This window comes from Theobroma cacao, chromosome 2 (genome assembly GCF_053813885.1).
Source record: "Theobroma cacao isolate CCN51 chromosome 2, ASM5381388v1, whole genome shotgun sequence".
Taxonomy (NCBI): Eukaryota; Viridiplantae; Streptophyta; class Magnoliopsida; order Malvales; family Malvaceae; genus Theobroma; species Theobroma cacao.
In genome coordinates, this window is record NC_142640.1 from 2,342,720 (window position 1) to 2,367,179 (window position 24,460).

General features: G+C 34.8%; 1 protein-coding gene and 2 pseudogenes across 2 annotated transcripts; all 3 read left to right on the forward strand.

Moving 5' to 3' along the window:
- The first annotated feature begins 1,524 nt into the window (after positions 1-1,524).
- LOC148763913 (cytochrome b-c1 complex subunit 6-1, mitochondrial pseudogene) lies at positions 1,525-2,504 on the forward strand (annotated as a pseudogene). Its single transcript, XR_016024529.1, has 3 exons — positions 1,525-1,596; positions 2,061-2,150; positions 2,244-2,504. The product of XR_016024529.1 is annotated as a cytochrome b-c1 complex subunit 6-1, mitochondrial pseudogene (transcript).
- A 1,026-nt stretch (positions 2,505-3,530) lies between these two features.
- LOC18607394 (vacuolar iron transporter homolog 4 pseudogene) lies at positions 3,531-4,385 on the forward strand (annotated as a pseudogene).
- A 3,051-nt stretch (positions 4,386-7,436) lies between these two features.
- On the forward strand, positions 7,437-24,459 carry LOC18607395 (uncharacterized). The gene is made up of 38 exons (XM_088803830.1): positions 7,437-8,325; positions 8,843-8,919; positions 9,194-9,293; positions 9,424-9,531; positions 9,803-9,919; positions 10,111-10,261; positions 10,983-11,230; positions 11,409-11,597; positions 12,690-12,766; positions 12,867-12,984; positions 13,539-13,622; positions 14,357-14,452; positions 14,604-14,705; positions 14,847-14,915; positions 15,331-15,426; positions 15,495-15,602; positions 15,804-15,917; positions 16,055-16,138; positions 16,946-17,074; positions 17,717-17,915; positions 18,013-18,156; positions 18,284-18,327; positions 18,551-18,634; positions 18,717-18,785; positions 18,885-18,961; positions 19,254-19,323; positions 19,578-19,727; positions 20,009-20,074; positions 20,275-20,419; positions 20,573-20,637; positions 20,744-20,809; positions 22,055-22,091; positions 22,212-22,269; positions 22,445-22,555; positions 22,901-22,968; positions 23,282-23,348; positions 23,431-23,499; positions 24,041-24,459. Exons 1-33 carry the CDS (start codon positions 8,146-8,148, stop codon positions 22,247-22,249), a joined length of 3,501 nt encoding a protein of 1,166 aa, XP_088659956.1. The 5' UTR covers positions 7,437-8,145; the 3' UTR covers positions 22,250-22,269; positions 22,445-22,555; positions 22,901-22,968; positions 23,282-23,348; positions 23,431-23,499; positions 24,041-24,459.
- Position 24,460: the final 1 nt, after the last annotated feature.

Below are 24,460 nucleotides of genomic sequence, written 5' to 3' on the forward strand. Positions count from 1 at the left end.
GTGTGCAGCATCCAATTATGAACTTCAAGATTTTCGTACTTATTCGATAAGAGAATCTAACACTTTGTCTACTTTTTTTGAAATATTTAATATAATATATTCTAAATTACATATCTTATTTAAAAAAAGATTATCTTGAAAGATTTCAGTAAATGAAGAATCCAAAATGACTCAATTTCATGTCAAGTTTTTTTGTGGAGAATCGAGAATGAAATGAAATACTCTATTAGCCATTATCACATAATCAATATGATTTGATATGATAAAATCGAGAGATTTCTTTTTATTGTTAATAAGTAAATATTTTATAAGTGATAAAATTTGATTTGACTCAACCCACTTGATAATATATTAAAATATTCTAACTCGAAATTTTTGTGACTCAATATCTGATTTAAACTAATTTCAAATTCAAAATGACTTAACATTTATGATAATACGAATATAAATTATATTAATACCATATCTAATATGATCAAGAGAGAACTTGATATGCATACTCAATACTTACAATAAACCTTTTATTACTGATGTCTAGTTAATGTATTGAAAAAATTTGAGATAAGTTAATAGGTTTTTTATAATTTACAAAAAACAAATATGTGTTCATATAAAATTATTAATAAAAATTTATTTTCATTTTTTTCTCCATAAATTTGGACAGTTTGTGAAGTCTTAACATTTTCTAAGATTGGGTTGGGTTGAGCCTGTGTCTTGGTCCATGCTCAATTTTAAACGCTGCGTTTTGCAAAAAGAGACAAAAGGCGGTGACAGAAAAAAAAAACTGTCGTCAAAGGCAAGAAAGTATAAAAATTATTATTAAACAGCAAAATTTGGGATTTTTATAAAAAAAAAAGAAGAAGGAAATGCTATGTCCAGTTACACCGCCTTTGGTTTCCGTTTATTTTATTCAAGCTCCTACCAGATCAGCCGATGAGAAATTTTGACTTTCCCATTTTAGCCTGATGGAGAAGGAGAGCGAGAGAGAGATGACGAGGCCATTCCCGGCGTCTAGATCTACGCCGATTAGCCCTGATTAAAACATTTAAGATATTTCCCATTTTATATGTCCAATCTTGTTGACTGATTCCCTTTTTCTATTACTATGTTAGGTTAACGAAAACTTGACAGTGGATGGCATCGACTTTTACGTATCTGATGCTTTTGGAGAAGGGCTGTATGACTCCTGAAAGGAGGTAAAGTTTGGGACCATGAATACACGGGCCATTGAATTCATAGGTGCTAGGGCAACAAACTTTAAAGGTGAATGAATTTAAGTTTATACATGGATGGAATTCTTGTATTGCCTGAACAATTTGCCAAATACTATCTCTGGTTTCTGTTAGCAATGTATCTTTCCTTTCTCTTTGATTTGATTTGAGTATCTTTCTTTTCTTTGAAACATCGAAATTGACATTGAAAGCCAAAGTGATTAGGATGTAAGGTGAAGTATGGAGAAAGTTAAAATGAAAATGGCACTTCTTTTGAATGTTTGGAGGAAAAAGCTCTGAAGAAAAAAAGTTGATGGGTTTTCCTCTTCGGGCTTTGCTTTTATTTGTTTTGGGAACATTTGGGATGAAAGAGAGTAAAGGATGGGTAGGTCTCTTTCATTTCCTGCAGTAATATTAGCATCTTCATCCTGAAGTTAGAATTTCATGTTCAGACCAACTTTTATACTGTGCAAACAATGGATAGTTTTTCAGATTGTATGACCAGGCCAATGCGTTGCCCTATCTTCTATACAACTTTCAGCGAATATAGTGTTTTCTTCTATTGAGAGCAAAATCTGGCGACAACATGTATTGCTTGATGAAAATGATTGGTCGTACTAACATAAATATTCACTCTCAAAGGGGTTCTCGAGTGTTTGACTGAACCTTGATTTACTTTTCAAATTTATTAATGGTTTTAAAATGCTCAAATCTTTAATAGGACATCATGTCAGTTTTGTAAAAATTCTGTTTGTTGTCTTATATATTGGGTATTCTTATTGAAGGCGTCATTCTCCTACCATTAGAATTTTGCAGCAACTTATAATTTAAGTTACTGCTTTCCTACAGGAATGTGTTAAGAGAATTCAAGGTGATGAAAGTAGGCACAAGCATTCCACTGGTCAATATTATGATTATTGGTCTTGTGTTTATAAATGTGTAAGCATTTTTATTTGTTTAGCCTCTTTTTGTTTTAGTCTCATTTTGATTATATTATGTATTTTGCTCTGATACCAACATGGTGGAATGCAGGTTGCACCAAAGTTATTCTCGAAACTGAAATAACTAGGGGATGACTACGTTTTGTTACATTAGCATTCATGTCTTTACTGTTTTGAGTTCGAAAGCCAGTAATTGTTTGGAAAAAACTTGTTCATGATGTACGATAATCTTGAAACGCCTGCATCTGCATGGCTAATCTTAGAACTGTTAGAAATTTTTTGTGTTTCTGTGGAAACAGTTTGGTCATTGTCAATAAAATACGATCCTGGAATACATGCATGTTGGCTTACAGGTTGTGGAGTGTACCATAACAGACTTGACTGCAAATAATTTGAATACAAATTGAGTTGATGCCAACACACAACATAGACAGCCATTTAGCTGTTTAAGAAAGAGTTCGACACTCTTTGGATTCAACAATGGATTGCAAAATCCAAACAAAGTCTCCAAAGCCAAAGGGAAGTCAATCGTAACAGATAGGCTAAGCATATGCAAATTTATTGCTCGTCTAGATGCCATCCTGTTTAACTCTTTTTTCGTAAAATTCTACAGATGAGTTTGCATATGTATGTTTTTATGTAATTAGTTATTATGTCTTAATAATTTTTTTTATTAACAATGACACAAAGATGTGATATATATATGGCATACTATTTTTTAAAAATTGAATTATTTAAAAAATTTTAAATAAATTTTTATTTTTATTATGTTTATTATATTTTTATATTTTTATTTTGAGTTAAATAAGTTTTTATAATTAAAGATTAATTGATTTTTATATTTTTATTTTTAATATATGATTTATTTGGTACATTTTAATATATGATATTAATGTAACATGTCTTATGACAAGTATATCTATGTAATATAATAACATAATGTGATGTGAGCATAAAATTAAATAATAATCAATATGTTAATGTTATGTCAATGCAGTATGAGCGTAAAATTAAATAAATAGTTAATACGTGAGCATACGTATAGTTATAAGATGATAGATAATATTTTGATGAATGACGAAAGTGGTACAGACAAGGGAAAGGAAAGGAAAGGAAATCTTTAATTTTAGTAACAAACTAAGGGAGAAATTAACTGAAAAGAGCAAACAACACCTTTGCTTGTCATAGAAAACTTCACAACAAAATTTTAGTAGTTTCTTGGACAATCCAACCCCTTTCCAAGTGTGAACGCATTAGATTCCTAATTTTGTAGTATCCCACCTGGCAAGTGGCTGTCAACATCAGCTTCACAGTGGAAATGCACTTTATAAGGAAGGGCGTGTGGCCTCCACACTCCCCCATATCCAATTCACCGTTTTCTTGCATCCTCATACACTTTCTTTTTGGCTTCCCTTTCCCTATACCATGCAAACCTTTGACGAGATCAGACCGTGCGAAAGCTTCAACAACAATATTGAAGCAGCAGCGGCAAATCAAGAGCACGAAGTCGAGGTTCTTGATTATGCCAAAAGGGCACAGTGGCTTCGAGCTGCTGTTTTAGGAGCCAATGACGGCTTGCTCTCCACGGCATCTTTGATGATGGGCGTTGGAGCAGTGCGTAAAGACTCCAAGACCATGATCCTGACAGGGATCGCTGGCTTGGTTGCTGGTGCTTGCAGCATGGCCATCGGTGAGTTTGTGTCAGTTTATTCACAATACGACATTGAATTGTCTCAGATGAAGAGAGACAAAATGACAAAAAATAATGTTTTGGCTGATCATGACAAGGAAAGTTTGCCTAATCCCTTGCAAGCTGCTGCTGCATCTGCGGTTGCTTTTGCTATTGGGGCTGTCATACCGTTGCTTGGTGCTGCGTTTATAAGGGACTATATGGTGAGGTTAACGGTGGTGCTGGGGGTTGTGACCTTAGCCCTCATAGGGTTTGGTGCGTTAGGAGCACTGCTGGGTGGTGCACACATGCTCAAGTCATCATTAAGGGTCCTGGTGGGAGGATGGTTAGCCATGGGAATAACTTTCGGGCTAACCAAGTTGATTGGTGGTTCTGGACTCTAATCATGCTTGTATTTTTATTAGCTCTCCCTACATGATCTTTTTCCTTTCGCCTGTCACTTTTTTCCTTCATATCTATCCAAGGATTTAGCAGCTTCTTAATTTTCTTTCCTTTTTATATCAGTTGGATTTATGTAACAATATTCTCCAAACCCAAGATCGATTATATGCATCTAGAGGAACAAATTGAGTATTGATGAATTTGCCTGTTTACCTGTCAAAGATCATACTAAAAGTAACAGTTAGCAAGCAACGAACACCACCAAAGGTGATCCGTGTATGATTGAAAAACCAAACATGTAGTTGGTATTGTGCTTTCTTTCCACCAAATGATAGACACAACCTGATACAACGGAAAAAAACATTTAAGGTGGGTTACTGGAACTTGTTTTCCCCAGTCTCCTGGCTGCAAACATGGGGTCCCCTAGTAAAGATCCTCAGATATTTTTGTTTGTCACTGGCAGCAATGCAAGCCCCATAGGAATGGCTAATTGATCTGATTCATTATAAATCTATTTACTAATGTTTAATAATGAATAAAAATTCTCTATCTTATTTGGTGTTCGGTTTTTTTTTTCTATAATTTTATATTACGTATTCAATCCTATATGACATATAATTGAATTAGAATTAGATTAGAACGAGCATTGCACAAATTGATTTGAAGTTTTGATTATGTCTTTTAACCATTGGAAGAAGAAAAACAAGCTGTCTCACCCCTTTTTTTAAATGGATAGCAATAGTTTATTAATTGGTGAAGGTTGAATATAGACAAAAAAAAAAAAATTAGATGCCATCACTATAATTAATTACCACTACTAATTTGATTAATTATATATAATTTGATTACCTTTGCCTTGTTTGAATTTTTCAATGTTTTCTAGTATGGATCAACACACATGGTATGAGAATTCGAATTACTGCAGTTAGGTAAAGTTTGATTATATTTAAAGTATAGAAAGGAAGACTTGGGTTGTTGGCCTGTGGCTTGTGGCCAAAATTATATATTAAATTTCTTTAAATTTATATATACACATTGGTGCAAGTTTTACTACTTTCTTATCTAATTTTATTGTAATAAAAAATTATTGAGTACACTTTATTTACAATTTTTGTGGTTTCAACTTTTTTTTGCACGACACTGTTTTATTTTTTTTCTCGATTACGGTTTTGTGAATTACTTTTGTTTTTATAAAGAGATTACATTGTTATTTTTTTCAATAAAATTATCAAAATAAAAGTATTTTTATAACACTTGAGCATTTGGCTCATTAGTTAGTACATGATCCCACTGCTTAAAGAGTAAGGTTCGAATTCTCCTTTCCCCAATTATAAAATTTTTTTTTATAATTTTATTAATAAAATTTATAATATATAATCTTTTATAAAAACAAAAGTTATTCACATGAAAAAAAAAATGCCATACGTCAAAATGACGTCCTATTTATCTTTGGAACTATTATCTTCAATTTGAATATTGAACCAGTTGTTGGCATCAACAACAAGTTTTGTTGTTTCAAGATAACTACCAATATTTTCTGTAATAGGATCAATTGGTTTCTTTTTGGATCACTTATTAGGAAATTAAATTCCGGTACTTGAATTTCCTTTGGGTGATTTACTGATTTCTTCTGCAGAAAGCATCTAATGAAAAAGGAATTGTAGAATCAATGAAGGTAAAGAAAGGTTTAAAATAAAGAAAGAAATGGAATAAAGGGAAAAGGAGTATGTGAGGAATCTCAACCTTTTTCAATTATTAGGTCATTGCTTATTCTTCTGGTAAGAGTGAAAGTTCAGAAACATAAATAAAATCAAGATGGAAAACAACCAGCAAATTCATCATCACTGTAATTGATGTAACCCAAAGCACAGATCATGGCTAATGAAGGATTATCTTGATAAACTTGAACAAATGAGGAATCTAACATGACCCAATTTCATGTCAAGTTTTTTGGTGGAGAATCGAGAATGAAAATGAAACAATGTATTAGCCATTAATTGTCACAGAATAAATAGGAGTTGATATGGAAAAATTTGAGAGGCTTCTTTCTGTTGTTATCAGGTTGGTATAGCATGTGCCTATTTCTTTTTGAGTATTTGGCATCGATCATCTTGTTTATCTCTTTTTAAAGGTGTTTGACGTGGGTCGAGTTTAGGTCGAGCATGTTTTGATAACATTTTGTTATGAGGCCATTATCGTATTTTCAAGAAACTAACTTAATATGTGTGTAGTATCCGATTATGATTTTTTCAAGATTTTCTTACTTATTCAATAAGAGAATCTAACACCTTGTCTATTTTTTTTGAAACATTTAATATAACATATTTTAAATTACAGATCTTGTTTAAAGAAAGATTATCTTGAAAGATTTAAGCAAATGAAGAATCCAAAATGACTCAATTTCATGTCAAGTTTTTGGTGGAGAATCGAGAATGAAATGAAATAATCTATTAGCCATTATTACATAATCAATATGATTTGTTATGATAAAAATCGAGAGATTTCTTTTTGTTGTTAAAAGGTAAATATTTTATAAGTGATAAAATTTGATTTGACTCAACCCACTTAATAACATACTAAAATATTCTAACTCAAAATTTTAGTGACTCAATATCTGGTTTAAACTAATTTTAAATTCAAAATGACTTAACATTTATGATAATACGAACCGATAATTTAGAAAAATATCATAGTTGATTTTTCAAAAAAAAAAAAAGAAAAATATCATAGTTACAAAATATAAATTATATCAATAATATAACTAATATGATCAAGAGAGAACTTGGTTTGCATACTCAATATTTACAATAAACCTTTTAATACTAATGTCAAGTCAGTGTATTGAGAAAATTTGAGATAAGTTAATAGGTTTTTTGTCATTTACAAATATGTGGTCATATAAAATTATTAATCAAAATTTATTTTCATTTTTTTCTCCATAAATTTGGACAAGTTCTGAAGTCTTAACATTTTCAAAGATTGGGCTGGGCTGAGCCCGTGTCTTGGTCCATGCTCTGTTCTAAACGCTGCGTTTTGCAAAAAGAGAAAAGGCGTGACCAAAAAGACAAAATCTTTCGTTAATGGCAAGGAAGTATAAAAACTATTATTAAACAGCAGAATTTGGTATTTTTATAAAAAAAAAAGTAGGAAATGCTATGTCCAGCTACACCGCCTTTAGATTCCGTTTATTTTATTCAAGCTCCTGCCAGATCAGCAGATGAGAAATTATGAATTTCCCATTTTAGCCTGATGGAGAGGGAGAGCGAGAGAGAGAGAGATGACGAGAGGCCTTTCCCGGCGTCTAGATCTACGCCGATTAGGCCTGATCTAATGCCGTCCCTTTTCTTTCATCGCCGGACAATCAGATCTGGAAGTGATTAGAGTTGGTCCAGTGCCCTAGGTCCTATCCAACGCCAGACTCCAGATCCGTTACCGATCTTGGGCCTGATGACCGGATCATGGTGCAATCTGACTCTCTCTCGAGTTAGAGCTGACGCCGATCTGGAAAATCGTACCCTCTAGTGACCGGATCTGGCATGGTAACTATCGGAGGGCTTAGTAGGTGCTGGTTCCGTAATGCCAGATCTTGCAATGTCCGATGTAGATCTGGTCCGTGGGTGCTAGATCGGAGGCAGGCAACGCAAGGATGACCCCGAAAACGATAAAAGATACCCATCTTTCCTTCTCCACTTCCAAGGGCATAATGGGAAAGTTAGAAATGTGTATAGCTGACCTGGCGGATGAGTAGATAAAGTTACCGGGAATAAACGTGGGCTTTTTTCGCCAGTGAAGGAAACGGAGAGTGGACATAGACATTTTCTTGGAAAAATAAAATATTGACAAATATCCACATTATTTTCGCTTGTCGCTAGTCAATTAGTTCTATTAATTACGGCTGAGCACTTATACATTTCTTCCTTTAATGGCAGCTTCCAACCTCGCTATCGTTCCTAGACGCCATTGCAAAATTTACGCTACCTTTTGTCAAAGTTTTTCTTTAACTAACCGAAGCCCAACTCCACACCCACTTCACTTCTCTCGTTCTCGTCGACTAAAAATGAAGTTTCCTCCATGTTTTCTCGCTGCTGTTTCTCTTTTACAGGCAAGAATCTGCTCTTTGATCCTATTTCATGAAGAGAATCTGTTTTCTGAACGTTTTTATTGAATTGAACGGTTTGGTTTTCTGGTTTCGATACTGTGATCATGGCAATGGCATTTCTTGGTTGTTTTTTAAGTGAATTATTTTTGTTTTTATTGTTACAATGCTTAGTTTTCTTGCGAGGAGTTGATAACTTTAGCTTTGCGGATTCTACTTGCGATTGCAAGTTGTCAATGCTGTTTCAGGTTTCTTTGTTTATTAGTAATCTGATTATTGTTGGGTTTGAGGCGGAACTCGGAAGGATTGCCAAACACGGGCAATATGGAACTGAAATGTTGTGGACTTGCATTTGACTTTTTGAATATAAGATTTTGCATAAAAATTAGTACCTATATCTGTGTTGAAACTATGACAGTCTATATAATGGGTTGAAACGGTTATAGAAGCTTATGAGTACTGAGTTTGAAGCTCTTAATGTTCTACTCGGTTTGTGTCAATTAAACTGTTCCTTTTTTAGCAGGTGATTTTATTCACGTCAGTACTGTGCGCAGAGAAGACTGATTCTGGTGGCCTTTCAGTTTCTTATCTTGCTGCAGGGTAAGGGGTTTTCTGTCTCAAAGCGTAACGTGTATTAAGTATTACTGGTCTTATCAATAATGTACAAATATGTGTTGGGTATGATTCTCAGTTTTTTACTGCACATTTTTTGTCTGCTGATTTGATTTGCTCGTTGATCTAGCCTGTCAAGGTCTTGCAATTGCAAAGAGCTGAACTGACGGCCACCTTTTTTTATGCCTTGCTTGTCATGAAGTGTAGTTTTATGCCTCACATTCTTTTGTTTGATTAACAACCCTTGTGGTCCACTGGTCAGGGAAAGGCATTCAAAAGAATATTGTGCAATGTATGATATATGTGGACAACGCAGTGATGGGAAAGTTCTGAATTGTCCTTATGGTACTCCATCTGTGAAGGTGAGCAACTTCATGCTTGTCATATGGCATTTTTATTGCTATATTTTCTCTTCAAGCGTAAATTTCTGATACTTGCTGTTTTCCTGTTTTTTTGTAATATTTCTTGTAACTTTATTTTATGCTTTTTCAGCCTGATGAGCTGTTTTCTGCCAAAATTCAAAGCTTGTGTCCATCAATAAGTGGTAATGTTTGTTGCACAGAGGATCAGTTTGACACATTGCGGGCACAGGTTCAACAGGTAAGATTTCTGACTTTTATTTCTTTTCGACATGTCTACACACATTCAAGTTCAGAATCAAATGTATGCCACATTTAATCTGTGTAAATTTTTTCCACTTACAATTACTATCTTCCCCATGAAGCAATGAGCTGATAAGCTATACTTTCTAATCCGGATGATGCCGTCCCAGGGAAAGAGTTTAAGTTTTGCTTTGATATTATCTGCTTTGTTATATATCTATTAATGCTACTTGTATCCCACTAACTGCAACGTCTGCTATCTGTTGCAGGCAATTCCTTTCCTTGTTGGTTGTCCAGCATGCTTGAGGAACTTCTTAAATCTTTTCTGTGAGCTTTCATGCTCTCCAAATCAAAGTCTCTTCATCAATGTGACTTCTGTTTCAGAGGTCAGGACTGGTTTATGATGGCCATACCTTGCTTTTTGTGTTTAACCTTCCTCCTCATTTCTCTATCTCTCCCACGCTTTAAATCTAATAATTTTCTTCAAGTGGTTGGATTGATTAAAACATTTAAGATATTTCCCACTTTATATGTCCAATCTTGTTTGACTGATTCCCTTTTTTTATTAATATGTTAGGTTAACGGAAACTTGACAGTGGATGGCATCGACTTTTACATATCTGATGCTTTTGGAGAAGGGCTGTATGACTCCTGTAAGGAGGTAAAGTTTGGGACCATGAATACACGGGCCATTGAATTCATAGGTGCTGGGGCAACAAACTTTAAAGGTGAATTTAAGTTTTATACATGGATGGAATTCTTGTATTGCCTGAACAATTTGCCAAATACTATCTCTGGTTTCTGTTAGCAAAGTTTCTTTCTTTTCTTTTTGATTTGATTTGAGTATCTTTCTTTTGTTTGAAACACCGAAATTGACATTGATAGCCAAAGTGATTAGGATGTAGGGTGAAGTGTGGAGAAAGTTAAAAGGAAAATGGTATTTCTTTTGAATGTTTGGAGGAAAAAGCTCTGAAGAAAAAAAGTTGATGGGTTTTCCTGTTCGGCTTTGCTTTTATTTGTTTTGGGAACATTTGGGATGAAAGAGAGTAAAGGATGGGTAGGTCTCTTTCATTTCCTGCAGTAATATCAGCATCTTCATCCTGAAGTTAGAATTTCATGTTCAGACCAACTTTTATACTGTCCAAACAATGGATAGTTTTTGAGATTGCATGACCAGGCCAATGGGTTGCCCTATCTTCTTTCTACCGCCTGCTTAAACTCATAAAACTCATGGTTCTGATCATTTCAAAGAATTTGGCTTCTGGGAAGCAGAAAGTGTGCACTTTTTTTTTTTGCTTAAGAAACTAGTTAATTATGAATGAGGTTACTTCCTTCAACATTATGGCCCTGCCAAATCCTATATAGAATATTTTTTCTCTCCTACTTATGACTTTTCACTTTTTTTCAATATGAGGATGCCTTTTGTTAATATGTTGATTTTTTTTCCAGAGTGGTTTGAGTTTATTGGTCAGAAAGCTCCTCCTGGATTTCCTGGTTCACCTTATGCTATTGATTTCAAGTCCAGTGTTCCTGACTTATCAGGAATGGAGCTTATGAACGTTTCTGCTTATTCATGTGGGGACACCTCGCTGGGATGCTCTTGTGGTGATTGCCCTTCATCACCTCAATGCTCCAATTCTGAACCTCCTTCACCACCGAAAAAAGATCAATGCTCAATAGATATTGGGCCTGTTAAGGTTTAAACGATGACCTTTTCTTTAATTAAAGTTATTAACTTGTATAATTGTCTACTTAACTCAGTGGCAGTGTGTAACACTTAATTTTCATGGCTGAATCAGTTTGATAATTTCCATTTGAGAAAAATTTAGTGCATATGTGTTTTGTATGTATGGTGATATTGACTGTTACTTGCAGGTAAAATGTATTGAATTTGCATTAGCTATAGCATATATTGTATTGGTTTTTGGACTTCTTGGATGGGCATTGTTTCATCGGCCAAGAGAAAGAAGAGATGTATCTGACAGGGAACCATTGCTGAAGTCCATGGATGAAGGTGAAGTGAATTCTGCTGAGATGCAGCATGATGATAACCTTGCTTTGAAGGTAAATAATGGTTATTACTTTCCTTATTAGATATTTATACGTAGTTGGCTTGGACATTCTCATAGTATGATGGCGTTTGAGTGCATTAAAGATCATTAAGATCAATTTTTTTGATCCTCAATTTGCAATAGGTTCTCCTTCTGGCTGTTGCAGTCAGTGTTCTTGTATTCTTCTCATTCTTTTAATTGATGAAAATTAATAATATGTCAGCTAACTTTGCAGATTGTTCCCCTCTTCACCTTGAACTTCTTCCTCTTTTTCATTTTAATATCTTTCTTGCTGTCAGTTACGAGTAGAATTCTGTTTTCACGATCTCATCTACTTTGAGATTGTAATATGATATTATTCTGCATTGGCATGTCTGATATTTGGCTGTTTCTTGTCACAGCTTAGCTTTATTCCCATGTAAAATTAATGTTCTCTGATATTGACATTATGCAGCAGTTAAAGCTTGCAAACCTTCATTGAGGATCTAACAGTTATCTTCTCTCCACAAATCCAATTCCTAATAACTTGGAAGTGGTTTTCTGAATTCTTGTTGCACCTTTTATCCTTGTCTATGATTTTTTGTTTTATCAGGTGCTGGGTAATCATCTCTTTGTAGATTTTATTAGTATTCTTTGGGCTTCTATATTGTCACTCTCAGGGCACTTCTCAGTTCAGTTAACCATGTTCACTCTGATTTTGGTTGCATAAACCTCATATTAGCTCAGTTAATCATGACTTGATGCCTGATCTGTTTGATAACTGGTTGTCTAAGTATCAGAATTCTGTGAGCATTTGGTATGCATAGAGGAGATGATTGCCATTGTTGAATCATGATTGGTATGTAAATACTGAACTGTAGGGAGATGCCAGTGTAGGCTGCAGAAAATTTGCTTTGTTAATGCAAAGATATTGCTTTAGCTTTATAATGTTGGACTTCTATTTTAACTTTTCCATTTTATGGAAATGATTTTCTAGGTTTTGTTTTTCCTTTTATTTGTTTATTTATTCAGCTTGCTGTATGTCCTCTTAAAAAACAACTAAATCACCATTTAGGTAGACTTTTGAGGTTTGGATGTTATGTGTGACTCTTTATTTTGAAATCAGGGACGTGAGGTGGCTCTGCAATTGACAAATGGGGCCCAACTTTCCGTTATTCAAGGATATATGTCGAGATTTTACAGGTAAAAACATCTAGATAATTTGATATTTTATACGCACACACATATATTATATAAGTAAATATATAACATGTTGCTAAATGGTTTATAATGCTATGTCCAGGAGTTATGGAGCATGGGTTACTAGAAATCCTACTCTTGTGCTGTGTTCATCATTGGCAGTTGTTATTGTGCTTTGTTTTGGTCTCATTCGTTTTGAAGTGGAGACACGGCCAGAGAAGGTATCATATTTCATCTTTATGACTTTTAAGACCATGCTAGAGATTGCTTGTGAGTTACCATCAATGTATTAGTTTTACCCTTGTTTATTGTTCCTTTCTTGTTCTCTCTTTCTAGTCCAGATTTTTTTTTTTTTTGTGTGGGGGGTGGGGTTTAGGAGGTATTAGGTATAACAACATTTGTTAGTAAACAGGCCATTTTATTTTTCACTTTCATTAGCAAAAATTTCTTTGCTGCATTATATCTTTTCTTCTTTTCGTTCTTTGGGCTTCTGTATACTCCCTGTATGAAGACCATCTTAGGCACTTTTCATTTTTCTTCTCAATATCTTATGTATATCCTAAAACAGAGAAAAAGAAAATTTTTTTGGTGTATTTTCTTCTCCTTTCTAAAGAATTGGACAAAAAGGTGTTTGGAAGTTCTTGTATCTCTTTGGTACCTGACTGCGCTTGGATATGCTGTGAGGATGTGTATTGTCTGTGATCATACTTTCTGTTTGCTTTATACCATTACTCTTTTACATATTGGTCAAGGCTTGACAGATGTAATCATATAGTTGTGGGTAGGCCATGGGAGTAAGGCAGCAGAAGAGAAACAGTTTTTTGACAGTCACCTTGCGCCCTTCTACAGAATTGAACAGGTTCTTTTCATTGTTTTTCTTTCTTTATGTGTCATGTGATCTGTTTTTCCATAGTCAATCCCCACCCTGCTACCCCCCCTCCCTTCCTGGCAAAATGAAGAGAAGAGAAACTCTTTCTTGCCTTCTGTGCTCTATCTGTTCATTTTGAAATTTTATCTAGATTGTTTTAGAAAGTTACAATTAGAATGTATAGGTGACAATAATTGTGACACTTACAGGTTGACTGTCCTAAAATTAATTCAGCATAAACATCATCTTTTTATGTTTGGCTATTAGATGCTTATCAGCTTAATTAAATGTCAAAATGAAAACAAAAAAATCTGAGTGGAGGTGCCTGGAAAGCCAAGCATATAAAAAATCAATGTATACTCTCAGGGATTTTTGTCATCATACAACTATAGAAGCTGTGAGGTAGCTGCTATATATTTAGTTACTTGCAGATTGAACATCATTACCGAAAGCATAAATTTTAAATTCATTATCTTAACAATTATGTTTAAGTTGATCTAAATAAATTTTTTTTTAACAATTGGCTTGAGAGGTTTCTCTATGCCTAAATGTTGAAGTTTGAGTGGGAGGATGAATACCTTTTTTCTTGTCAACTGACATGAACTCTCTATCTCCCTGTCTCTCTGTCTTTGTCTGTGTGCCTGTCTCTCTCAATTTATTGGAATTGAGACATGATCTAATTAATATGAAAGCAATGACATTTTTCTTGACACTTTCTTTTTCAGCTTATATTAGCAACTTTACCTGATAAAACACATGGGAAACTACCCAGTATAGTTACTGAGGATAACATCCAATTGCTCTTTGAAATTCAAGAGAAGGTACATTGAGCTTGTTGCTACTTTTCAGAGGCCATTGATAAGTGAAAGCTGATTTGATGTATATCTAACTTGAACTATGTCATCAAGTGTTTTTTCTGGTTGCCCCATCTTTACCCAGTATTCTTTGGTTGTTCTTGCTGAACATGGACAGGTTGATAGAATTCGTGCAAATTATTCTGGTTCAACAGTGTCTCTGACCGACATTTGCTTGAATCCTCTTGGCCAAGCTTGTGCTACTCAGAGTGTTCTACAGGTATTCTTGAATTTATATTTGCAAGTCTCAGGGTTCAAGATATATATGATTCTGTTGAAATTAAGCAAATAGATCCGAGTTACCTCTTTCATTTACCAAGCATTAACATCTTTTTTTTTATTCCTTGACCCCTATGAATAGTATTTTAAGATGGACCGGGAAAACTATGACTACTATGGAGGAGTTACACATGCTGAGTATTGTTTTCAGGTAAATTCTTTTGCTGCTTGACTTATTTGTATATATGTGTGGGCATGTGCATGTGTTCTGGTTTTATGTTTCTATTGTCATCATGATGTCAATTGGTCTGAGGTTTTTCCCTTGGTTGAGGCAGGCTTAGGCATTGCTTGGGTTAAAAAGATAAAAGCTCTTGTCATGATTATGAAGGCTTTTCATTTTGCCCATTGATATAGGACCTGCAAGTGGAAAAATAGGAACATTTGAGGCCCACCATAACTAGCCACTCACATATGAAATGTCTGTTATAAATTTCATTTTTCATAGTTGATTTTCTTTGAAGGTTAGGAATGCTGATACTTGTTACTGTTGCGTTATATTTATGATGATTCTCACTGGGGTGTCTAACACGTCTTTGATTTTGTCCCCTGCTCGTGCCCACTTTCAGCATTACACTTCTTCAGACTCGTGTTTGAGCGCATTTGAGGCTCCACTTGATCCTAGCACTGCATTGGGAGGATTTTCTGGGAACAATTATTCCGAGGTAAATTTTAATCTTTTTTCTAGCATTTTTGAGTATATACTTATTCTTCAATACCCTTTCAATTTCAGGCTTCTGCATTCGTTGTGACCTACCCAGTTAATAATGCAATTGATGAAGCAGGCAATGGGAATGGGAAGGCTGTGGCTTGGGAAAAAGCTTTTATTCAGTTAGTAAAGGTACAATTCATTTTTTACATTCTCTTTCTTGTATGTGGATATTCTAGATTCTCTTGATTATTTGTAAATTTAGTGTCTGTGCATCAGGTGTGGTAGCATAAAAGATAGTTGTATGCATAAGACAGGAGGAACTGCTAATAATGTTGCAGTCCAAGAAGATAATCTCTTACTTACTCTTGGATCGTTGTATGGACATAACAGGAGGAATTGCTACCAATGGTTCAGTCCAGAAATCTTACTCTTTCGTTTTCATCTGAAAGCTCAATTGAGGAAGAACTGAAAAGAGAGAGCACTGCAGATATTGTAACAATTGTCGTTAGTAACTGGAAACTTGCTCTTTTCTCATCAGTCAACTTGTTGAAAATGATTCTAGTTATTTCTAACTTCATTTATTTTTAGATTTAACATAGTTTTTTTTAATTGCTTTTGCTCTAAATTTAATTTTGTTCCAGGTAAGCTATCTTGTAATGTTTGTGTACATATCTGTTACATTGGGAGATGCACCTCATCTATCTACATTCTATATATCATCCAAGGTATATTCTTTTTACCTTGCTTTAAATTTTTTCAACTAGTTCTTTATATTTAATTTGATGTACCCATCATCTCTGTATGGTTTATTAGCTCCTTCTATGTCCACTGCTACTTATATATTTATTTCAATTTTCATTATGATCTCATTGTTTAAATTGATGTTAACATGTGGGTAGTTTTTCCAATGTGTTAAGACATATTATGCTTGTTGATAACAGCGCCTGTGCTAAATTCAATTTCTTGATCTGTATCATTAAATTTGCATGTCGGGTTTTGTGATGCCAATGGAAGACAGGGTGGCTTAGTTCGCTGCTTTCTATGTTGTTAATTCTTATGGTGAGACTGTTTCAGGTATTATCGGAATATTGGAGAGAAAATCTTTCAGGGTATAACGAGACTCCTTGATGGTTGTAGCTTGAGACTTTCACTTTCACTTGGAAGTCTCAAGTTCAAATCTTGGGGAGGGGAGAGTAGGGTTCATGGGATGGAGAGAGCTACCTCCCTTTGTAGCTCAAGCCCAATGGGCTACCATATGTATTAAAAAAAGGCACATACCTCTCTTTGACCTTTCAGTGCCACTTCAATGCTCTGGCATTCCTAGATTCATTTATGCATTTTATCATGGGCACATGCACCAACAGAGACACAAATATGCTCATACATACCATTGTATATTTCTTGCCTATGCCGTGTTCATGGGACATTGATTTCTTGTTGTTTGCTATCTTCTGTTGAAATTGAATAAATTCCTATGTATTTGGAATTATTATAAGCTTATGTAACTCAGCTTTACATCTAATGTTTTGCAGGTTTTGCTTGGTCTTTCAGGAGTTATTCTTGTCATGCTTTCTGTTCTTGGATCTGTTGGGGTTTTCAGCGCTTTTGGAGTTAAATCTACATTGATCATAATGGAAGTGATCCCTTTTCTGGTTTTGGCTGTAAGTTCTCAATCCTATTTTTTAATGGCATTGTTGTGTTAATGTATTCCTATGGGAGGATCTGCATCCTAGAATGGAACAAGTAATCCTGACTCCTGAGTTGTTGTATCCCTGTTCCCCCTCTTCCTGGATGACAGCTATGTTACCAACTTTACGACTTTGGACTCTCTTACATTCTGGCTTATTAATTTAAAGCAAAGGTTTCCAGTCATGTACATGTGTAGAACTGTTTATTCCATTATTTGGATCTGGAATTTGCTTGAATCTCCACACATTGAGAAACTGAAACTTTTGTTCTTATGATGGCTTCGTTCTGAATTTGATTGAGGGGGCAGGTATGTGCTTCTGCTAATGCACTTAAGAAAACCACAACTATAAGAGGGTATTCCTATAAATACATTCTTTGTCTTAGCCAGATATCTGTGTCCTTAGTTTTTATGTTTTGATCCTTAATATGCTGCACAAATTCATTACATGTGAAATTATACATCCACCTAGACATATTTATTATGATTTTTAGTTCACAAATTTCCCTTCTTCTTCTTCTTCTTCCTTGTAAGGATTTGACAGTGATGATTACACATTTTTAGTTTGTTTATTTCTTTCATTTAGCTCTCTTCTATTGCTATTCTTTTTAATCAGGTTGGAGTGGATAACATGTGTATACTGGTTCATGCTGTAAAACGGCAACCATTGGAGTTACCTTTAGAGGAACGAATCAGTAATGCACTGGTTGAAGTTGGTCCATCCATAACGCTAGCTAGTTTGTCTGAGATTCTTGCATTTGCAGTTGGAGGTTTCATTCCTATGCCAGCATGCCGTGTCTTTTCCCTGTTTGCAGGTCTAAGAATTTGCTTCTACATCCATTATCTTTAAATTGTCAAATCCTCTCTTCTTTGGCCTTAATCTCTCTGCCTCTCTCTTTTTTCTTTTGGTAGCATTGGCTGTTCTGCTGGACTTCCTTCTACAAGTTACAGCTTTTGTTTCACTGATAGTTTTCGACTGTCTGAGAGCTGAGGATAACAGGGTTGACTGTTTTCCGTGCATAAAAGTTCCTTCATCTGCTGCAGAGGCTGGTGAAGGTTGTGTTTATGAATTTATTGTATTGTTTGCTTTGTATGTGTAGTACTGTGCTAAAAGTTTTATGTGAACATTCTTTCCTCCCTGTAACCTAGCATTTATACTGATCAACCGTTTTGATCAATTCAGGCATGAACTCAAGACGGCCTGGACTTTTGGCTAGATATATGCGAGTAAGACATTTGAAATTATAAGCACCGTACCATATCTAAGGCGCTATTTTTGTTCTTTTTCTTTTGGTGAAAGAATATGTTCTGCTCATTGGTTCAAAGTTGGGTTACTCATGTTCTCTTGATGGATGTTAGCATGTAAATTTATTAGTGGATGGTAATGGCAATCTTCTATGGCATATTATGTGTGTTTGTGTTAACTTAATACAAAATTATGATATTGTAGGAAATACATGCACCCCTTCTTGGACTTTGGGGAGTCAAAGTGGTTGTAATTGCTGTCTTTGTTGCTTTTGCTTTGGCAAGCATTGTAAGTTGCTTGTGTTTTTTGTCAACTAATATCCCCTAATTGATTTTTTCATTATATAAATATTTTTCTACCTGTTTTTTAGGCCCTTTCCACAAGGATTGAGTCTGGTTTGGAGCAACAAATTGTTCTTCCTCGGGACTCATATCTTCAGGTTGTAGCCATCTGGTTGATATTTCCTTTTTTTGTTCTGGAATTTTGTATCTTTTTTCTTGTCAATCCTTTCTTACCGTCCAATATATATTTGCATCAGGGATACTTTACCGATATCTCAGAATTTCTCAGAATTGGACCACCATTATATTTTGTTGTTAAGGATTACAACTACAGGTATCAATCTGAATATTATGTCATTCTTCATTTTCTCAGTTTGATACCTTACTTTCCTCCTCTACTAAATTCCTCTTTAAGTATGGTATGTTATTTTCAAACTAGTGAAGCTATAATGGTGTATTTGAGGATTGAAGAATGCTATTGCCTAAAACAGTGCGCATAATATAGGCATGATTTAACCTTGCTCAGACATGATCTGTATTTTTGGTTTAATTCTCCATCCATTTTGACACATTTATCAAGTTTGACATGGCTATTTGGTCTGATGTTGAATGGGGTTTGCACTCAGCTTGGAATCAAGACATACAAACAAGTTATGCTCCATCAACCAGTGTGATTCTAACTCTCTTTTGAATGAGGTAATGCATTGGCAAGTAGTTTTAATTGTAATGTTAAATGCTAACGTAAAAAAACTCTGGGATGCATGTTTGCTTGTCTATGCAAGAGTCAGTTGGCATCTGAAATGTTGCATATATTATTGTTGAAAGTAGCTCAATTACCTAAGTCTGAAAGTTGCAAGAGGCTTTCTTCTAGTTGATTGACACCTTCTCTTTCTATCTGTCTTGTCTTTGTGACTCACTGTCTAAAACAATACAAATTCTCATTCTGCCAGATATCAAGGGCATCATTAGTTCCAGAATCAAGCTACATTGCTAAGCCAGCTGCCTCATGGCTTGATGATTTTCTGGTATGGTTATCACCTGAGGCATTTGGTTGCTGTCGGAAGTTTTCAAATGGCACTTACTGTCCACCAGATGATCAAGTTAGTGCTTCACATTTACACACTGGTTTCTTGTATGTTAGCTAAAAGGATGTTGGTGGTGATTTTTAAGGTTTTTCCCCAAGCTTTATAACATTTTGTTAAAGGACTCTCCCCCTTCTCTCCTTCCCTGAGATCTAAATGTGTATGAAATGCAATATTTTATTTAATTGTTCTACAATTATATCATGCTTGCATAGCATGATGCCAACATATTTTTACAGCTTGTTAAGCTTTTTAGATGATTATCGTTTGATTGCTGATGTAGAAATTACTCTTTCCAGCCACCTTGCTGTTCACCTGATGGAGGTTCTTGTGGCTTAGGTGGAGTCTGCAAAGACTGTACAACGGTTATGTCCCTGTTCTCTCTCTTCCTTGCTTGTGTCAGTGTGGTCAGGAGTCACATATAAGTTAGAAATATTTTACAGAAAGAACAAAAAACACCTGCCCTGTTCATTCTATACATTTAAGTGGTAATTCAAATTCCAGGTTAATTCCAAATATCATACTAAAAATGTTGGAAGCACTAACATTTTGTAGTTGGTTCCAGTGCTTCCGCCACTCAGATTTGATCAATGATCGCCCATCTACAGAGCAATTCAGAGAGAAGCTTCCTTGGTTCCTTAATGCTCTGCCATCTGCTGATTGTGCCAAAGGTGGTCATGGGGCTTACACCAGCAGTGTGGATTTGAATGGTTAGTACTTTGGAAATTTTCATCTTTATTTTAAGCATTGGAAATTTTCATCTTTATTTTAAGCATTGTTTTCTGGTGCTTATATGGGTTAAGAAAGGCATGGCCGCTAATAGGCTAAAAGGTGTTTCATGTTTTCCTCTATACATCTGTTAGGTTATGAGAGCGGTGTCATACAAGCATCAGAGTTTCGTACCTATCACACACCACTTAACAGACAAGTAAGCCAGTGTCTTTAGTCAACTGATCCCAATATGATTTTGGATTATTTCCTAATATGACTTCAGTGAATCACACTTCACTTGATCCCTTTGTCATTTTCCTCAGGGTGACTATGTTAATGCATTGCGAGCTGCACGGGAGTTCAGCTCAAGAATATCTGATTCATTGAAGGTTTGAATTAACTATGCTTTATTAACCTGCATCTTAGGCTTCCTTGATGCCTAGATATGCTTTAAAGGTCTCTCATGTCAAGAGGTTGAAATGCAAGTTTGCTTTTCATATCAGGGCACAAGCATGAAAATGATGGTGGCTCAAACACTTTCTTTTTTGTGTTTTGACTCATCACTCTCTCTGTTGCTTTTGCTGGACTGCTGGATATGGTGCAGTATATTTATGGTCTCTATTATGCAGCTATGAATATTGCTTGGTTGATAATGTTCAAATGTGATGACATGCTTCTAGGCCAGTTAATTAAATTAGTTTCTTATATTCTGTATGTTTTGCTGAAGTTTCTCTATTTAGGGTGTGAGTCATTCTGACTAGTGGTTCTGTCTTGCTTCATGTTATTACCTCTTGAGTGTATAAATTATGGCAAACTGGTAAATTGTCTTCACAGTTGATATGGTATGGAATTTTGCTAACCTACTTACTGCTGCTTTAAGGTGCATATGTTCAGAAAAAGAAAAGGAGAAAAACAGCCCTCTAGAAAAAACCACTACCTAAATGACATGACCACTGTTCTTGTTCAAATATCTTCCTTATGCTGATGGTTATGTGTTATCCATTTTTCCTATCACTTCTCTGCTTATTTTTTTCCTGATTCCAGTTCATTTTTTTTTTTGCTGACATTGCTTCTCTGGTGCAGATAGATATCTTTCCCTATTCAGTATTCTATATTTTCTTTGAGCAATATCTTGATATTTGGCAGATAGCTTTGATGAATATAGCTATAGCACTAGGTAGGTATTCCAGTATGCTTTATTGATTATTCTGCATCCTTCAAGCAAGTTGTATTTCATAGAACAGATTTCCTGCTCTCTCTCTCTCACATGATATCTATGTTTTGTGCTATCGTTTGGAAAGATTGTTTTGACCTGTCTAGAGGTGGTTTATAGAAGTATTGTTTTTTTAACAAGTGTGTGAGACTTAAGGCTAAAGTATTTGTACCATCTTTCACAGCAGTCTTCTCTAAAGAGATCTGACCTATTTTAAATTTTTTTTTTTTTTATCATTTTATGAAGTTTTTGGATGTTGAGACGCTCTGATTTTATGAAGTTACCATTCTTTTGTTCCTTGTTCTTTTATATTTTATTTTGTTTCGTTCACAAGGTTGTATCTGCTGACATGCATACTTCAGATGTTCTTTCAATGAATCTCTATGTGAAATTCACCGACTACCTTATCTTAAATTTTCAGGTGCTATTTTTATTGTCTGTCTGGTTATCACATCCAGGTTTAAATTCTTTCTCTGGTCCTTTTGTAGCCTTTTTATCTGTTTGCTTAATCACTTGTTCCCCCTTTTTTGTTTGGATCTCTCTAACTTTAGTATGTTTTTCTGGCTTTCTATATGCAGTTTGTGGATTTCTGCCATCATTGTACTGGTACTGGTGATGATTGTTGTAGATCTCTTGGTACATCTTTTTCATTGACCTTTATCTAGAATACTGTGCCTGCTTCTCACTCCTTTTCTTTCTCCACCTTTCTATTAAAAAATTAATAAAAGTTTTGGTAACTTTTGGTGTGTCCTTTTCTCAGTTATTTTTTCCACCAAGAGAAAGAAAACTTAGTTTCTCACTAATTTTGCAGGGTTTAATGGCAATCCTGGATATTCAGCTAAATGCAGTCTCAGTCGTGAACCTTGTGATGTCAATAGGGATTGCTGTTGAATTTTGTGTGCATATAGCAAATGCTTTTTTGGTCAGTATTAAGCCTGCTGCAATTATTTACACAGTAGAGTCAGGGATGAATAGATAGCTGGATTTGGGTTGCTTTTATCATACATGACTGGGAATTGTGCATTCTTTTTCTCTTTGAAGTTTCTGTAGATTTACCTATGGTATAAAGAAGAACAAGACTTATATGTTGCCTTTCTGCCCTCTGACCCCTCTTTATCATTATTGTGACATTTAACCTACAATTAAACACTTCTTCTCCTGGAACATACAGCTGCAATCAGGCAATTATTGAATTGGCCAATTAATTGCACATTCTTTGTTGTCTTCTAAAATATAAATGTTGGAATTCTATGCTGCTATTAAACAGGTAAGCAATGGGGATAGGGATCAAAGAATGAAGCAGGCTCTTAGTACCATTGGAGCATCCGTATTCAGGTTGATTGTTCTTTCCATTTCCCAATTTTGGTGTGGTCATTGTTTTCCTTCTTTCCCACCCAACAACTTTTTCTGTAAAATAAGGATCTAGAGATACGAGAAGAGCTTCTCTATTTTATCAGCTACTTGATTTCTTCATTCTCATTTTTATTTTTGGCCAATAGTTCATTTGAAGATATTGGTATGACAAGTTTTCCCTCTCCTTTTTTTTGCGCCTTTTATAGTGCTTGGTAAAAAGCACCAGTTACTTGGAGTTTACTTGCTGGAAAGAAGTTACTAATGATTTTTATCTTTTGACCTTTTCTTTTGACAGTGGAATCACCCTCACGAAGTTTGTAGGAGTAATTGTGCTTTTCTTCTCCAGATCAGAACTTTTTGTGGTATCTGACCATTCCCTGCTATCATTCAGTTATTTTTTACTGGTTTAGGGAATACGTACAGACAGCTTTCTTTGTTTTTCAGGTTTATTACTTCCAGATGTATTTAGCATTGGTTGTTGTTGGTTTCTTGCACGGGCTTGTGTTTTTACCAGTAAGTTAACTGAAAACTTCTTATTATCACAAGCTTCTTTGACTCAATTATTTTTGCTGGCCATGTCAATCCACCAATTTTTAACTGGTGTTTATGTTAAGGCTTTGTTTGGTTGTTACATTTGTTACTTGTTTTTATGCTATAAAGTGAAGCAAATAGTATCAAATCAAATCATATTCAATTAAAAAAGAGTACATGGCTTAAATATGACACCAAAAGATAATTGTTCCATGTATGATATCCATGAAAAATAAGTTTTTAAAAATTTAAATCCTCTAAGACGTTTGCTTCTGTTTTCAAATGTACATTTTCATAAGTAGTAAAAATACCACTTAAATGCTGATCAATGAACAATCAACCAACTACACTAGCTTCTGCAAGGCTTTACTATGTTGCAAAAGAAAATTTCATAAAAATGATTTATCAGATGGTGTTGCCTTCCACTGTTTATGCGCTTGTGCTTTAGCTACAAAATATACTTCTTAGTCAGTAATAATATATATTGGTCAAGGATTATATATATTGCTCATTTGTTTTGCAGGTAGTGCTGAGTATGTTCGGTCCGCCGGCCAGAAACATTACTTAGATACACCTGAGTTGAGTGGGGTGTGAGCAGGGCAACCCTCCTTTCTGCAAGTCGGTTAAAGTCTTGCTACTTGTTTCCACACACATGCACGTCAAATGCATTGTATATTTATGTGTTTCTTTATAATCATCAATCTGTAATCTTACAATAGAAATGGATACTTATTTTAGGGTGGAGCATCTTTTACAAATACAGATGTAAAGCTTGGCAATTCTGAATCATGGGGAAGGTGGTGGATTCTTAAAAAAAATGTGGATATATTTTAGTCATCAAATGATTATCTGTAATAGTTCAATGCCCTGATTCTTGCAAAATGGACCTCGCATTGTCTTAAGTTTTCTATGTTAAATTGATGCATTTGAACTAGTGTTTAAG

Bases quoted from the DNA above. Each gene is read 5' to 3' on its own strand.
- LOC18607395 (XM_088803830.1), top strand. From the start codon at position 8,146: ATGGCAGCTTCCAACCTCGCTATCGTTCCTAGACGCCATTGCAAAATT. The intron at 15,603-15,803 runs GTACAATTCATT...TGGACATAACAG, and splicing joins CTTTTATTCAGTTAGTAAAG to GAGGAATTGCTACCAATGGT. The intron at 18,962-19,253 runs GTATCAATCTGA...GTTTGCACTCAG, and splicing joins GTTAAGGATTACAACTACAG to CTTGGAATCAAGACATACAA.